A 2446-nucleotide genomic window follows, 5' to 3' on the forward strand; every position below is an offset into this window, starting at 1 on the left:
GGGGGTGGGGAGAGCGGGTTTTGTGGGTTTTTGTGCCCCTGTTGCCAGCAGGGAGCAGCAAAACTCTTCCCCTAGCTCAGGCCGGTTGCCGCGGTTGGGCTGTGGGGATGCGGGGGCAGAGCCCATCTCCCCTGGCACGTTCCGGGGGGGCCGCAGGTCTGGGATGTCCTGCAGCACCCATAGCTGCAGCACCCCGGGCACTGCTCCCTGCGGGGGATGCCTGGGGAGCCGGGTCTGCAGCTGGGGTGGGCTGGAGTTAAACCAAGACTACAAACAGTCTCTCAAGCCCCGTTTCTGCCCACAAGCAAAAGGCTTAGCACTTGCTGGCCTTGCAGCTCTCTGTCCTCCTCGGTGACAATAAGTGACTTTATTAGTGGTTTGAACTGAGCAGAAGGGCTGAGGACTGAGCCCTGACCTGCCTTGTGTGTCGGGGAGGATGAGCTTCATGCCAAGCATCCTTGAAGGGAAAGACAGTGACACGCCTGCCAGTCCCTTGTCATCCCCTCCCGTTGAGCCTCTCCCCGTGTCTGTGTCTGTGCAGGGCTGATGATCTCGGGCTTTGCCCAGGCTGGTGTGTCCCTGGCCCAGCAGCACTACGTGAGCAGGGCTGCAGAGGCAGCTGCCTTCCTGCAGAGACACCTTGTCCAGCCCGGCAGCGGCCGGTTGCTGCGGAGCTGCTACCGGGGCAGGGACGGCTCCGTGGAGCAGAGGTGAGCAGGGCTGCAGGGAGAATCCCTGTAGCTGCCCAGAGCCTGGTGCTCCATGTCCTCTGGTGCAGTTTGGGGTGGATTAGTGCCGCCCCCTCACCCAGTGAGGAGGAATTAAGGTCAATTCCTTTTCCATTCCTGATCTTTGAGGCTGGCAGAAGCCTTTGCCTGCCCTTCCACACCACCAGTCCACCTGGGGCTGAGCTGTGTGCTGACTTGGCACAGCCACTGCTTATCTTGGACTAAGCTCTGGGGTGGCATCTCCATGGGTAGCAGCGACCAGTAGGTGGGAGAACATTTCCCACCTGGAGAGTGTAGAGATCCTGATGCTCCTTTCTTCTATGATGCTGCAGTGCTGTGCCCATCATGGGCTTCCTGGAGGATTATGCCTTCGTCATCCAGGCTCTCTTTGACCTGTATGAAGCTTCCCTGGAGCAGAGCTGGCTGGAGTGGGCCCTGCAGCTCCAGCACATGCAAGACAAGCTCTTCTGGGACCCCAAAGGCTTTGCATATTTCTCCAGTGAGGCTGGTGACTCCTCTCTGCTCCTGCGCCTGAAGGATGGTGAGCTCAGGGACCTGGCTGTGCTCTGCAGGGGTTGTGAATTGGGGCAGGTTAGGGAGGGCAGGGACATTGCCTGGCTGAAGGACCAACTGTGGCTTGGTGAGGCACTGGGCTGATGGAGGAACTCTTGTCCCCCACAGACCAAGATGGAGCAGAGCCCACTGCCAACTCTGTCAGTGTCACAAACCTGCTCCGAGCAGCTTGTTACTCGGGCCACATGGAGTGGGTGGAAAAAGCTGGGCAGATCTTGGCTGCCTTCTCAGAGAGGCTGAGGAAGATCCCGATAGCCCTGCCAGAGATGGCCCGGGCCACTGCTGTCTTTCATCACACCCTCAAGCAGGTACAGTCTGGGACTCGTGTCCCTAAGGGACTGGCTGTGGTGGTGTGGGTGCAGTCACTGCTCTCTGCTTTCTCCCTCCTGCCACACACACTCTCCCTGGACAGGTCGTTATCTGTGGGGATCCCCAAGGAGAAGACACCAAAGAGATGCTGCGCTGTGTCCACTCTGTCTTCAGCCCAAACAAGGTAGAGGTGCCAGCCCTGCCTGTCCTGCCAGCCCTTCCCTGGCCCCCTGCACAGGCACTCCCTGCCAGCTGCTGACACACCCAAAGGATGGTGCCTTCATCCTTCTGGTGCAGCTGTAGCATTCATCTGTCCTCCTCTGTCCTGCCACCCTTCTGGGGAGATCCTGTCCTTATCCAAGGCTTATTCCCTGTGTCCCTCTCCCTGGTGCAGAGCACTGGCAGCCCAGCCCAGGGAATGGCTGCAGCAGTGGCTGCTGTTGCTGCTGGTTGTTTACACTGTTCTCAGCCTGAGCCCAGAATTCCCAGTGCTGCACTCCCAAGGTAAAACCTTTCATTCCAGTATGGCTGTGCCATGCCTGGTGTGGATCCAGCTGGTGTCTGGGTCACCTTCTGCCTGGAGCCACCCTTGCCTCCTTGGGAAGCAGCAGGGCTGTACCTTGCTCTGGCTGCAGGTACCCCAGGCTGGGAGGGGCTGGCTTTTCCCAAAACCTTTTTCCCAGCTGTGCTCTCACCATGTGCTGGGGTTACCACCTCACTCTGCACACCTGCATCCCCACTCAAGAGATGTGTCACTCAGTGCACAGGGGTGTTCACTGCCAAGGAGCTGGCAGGGAAGCAACTGTCACTCATCACCTTTGCTGGGCAGCATTCCT

At 59.1% G+C, this 2446-nt stretch overlaps 1 protein-coding gene across 1 annotated transcript in view; it reads left to right on the plus strand.

Moving 5' to 3' along the window:
- SPATA20 (spermatogenesis associated 20) overlaps nucleotides 1-2446 on the plus strand; it is a 9225-nt gene that overhangs the window by 3556 nt on the left and 3223 nt on the right. Inside the window, exons 11-14 of the mRNA XM_010002756.1 lie at nucleotides 542-710; nucleotides 1061-1269; nucleotides 1410-1609; nucleotides 1714-1794. Of these exons, the coding sequence (XP_010001058.1) occupies nucleotides 542-710; nucleotides 1061-1269; nucleotides 1410-1609; nucleotides 1714-1794 (659 nt within the window). The remainder of the gene's footprint in view (nucleotides 1-541; nucleotides 711-1060; nucleotides 1270-1409; nucleotides 1610-1713; nucleotides 1795-2446) is intronic.

Source organism: Chaetura pelagica, unplaced genomic scaffold (assembly GCF_000747805.2).
Source record: "Chaetura pelagica isolate M959 unplaced genomic scaffold, ChaPel_1.0 scaffold47, whole genome shotgun sequence".
Lineage (NCBI taxonomy): Eukaryota > Metazoa > Chordata > Aves > Apodiformes > Apodidae > Chaetura > Chaetura pelagica.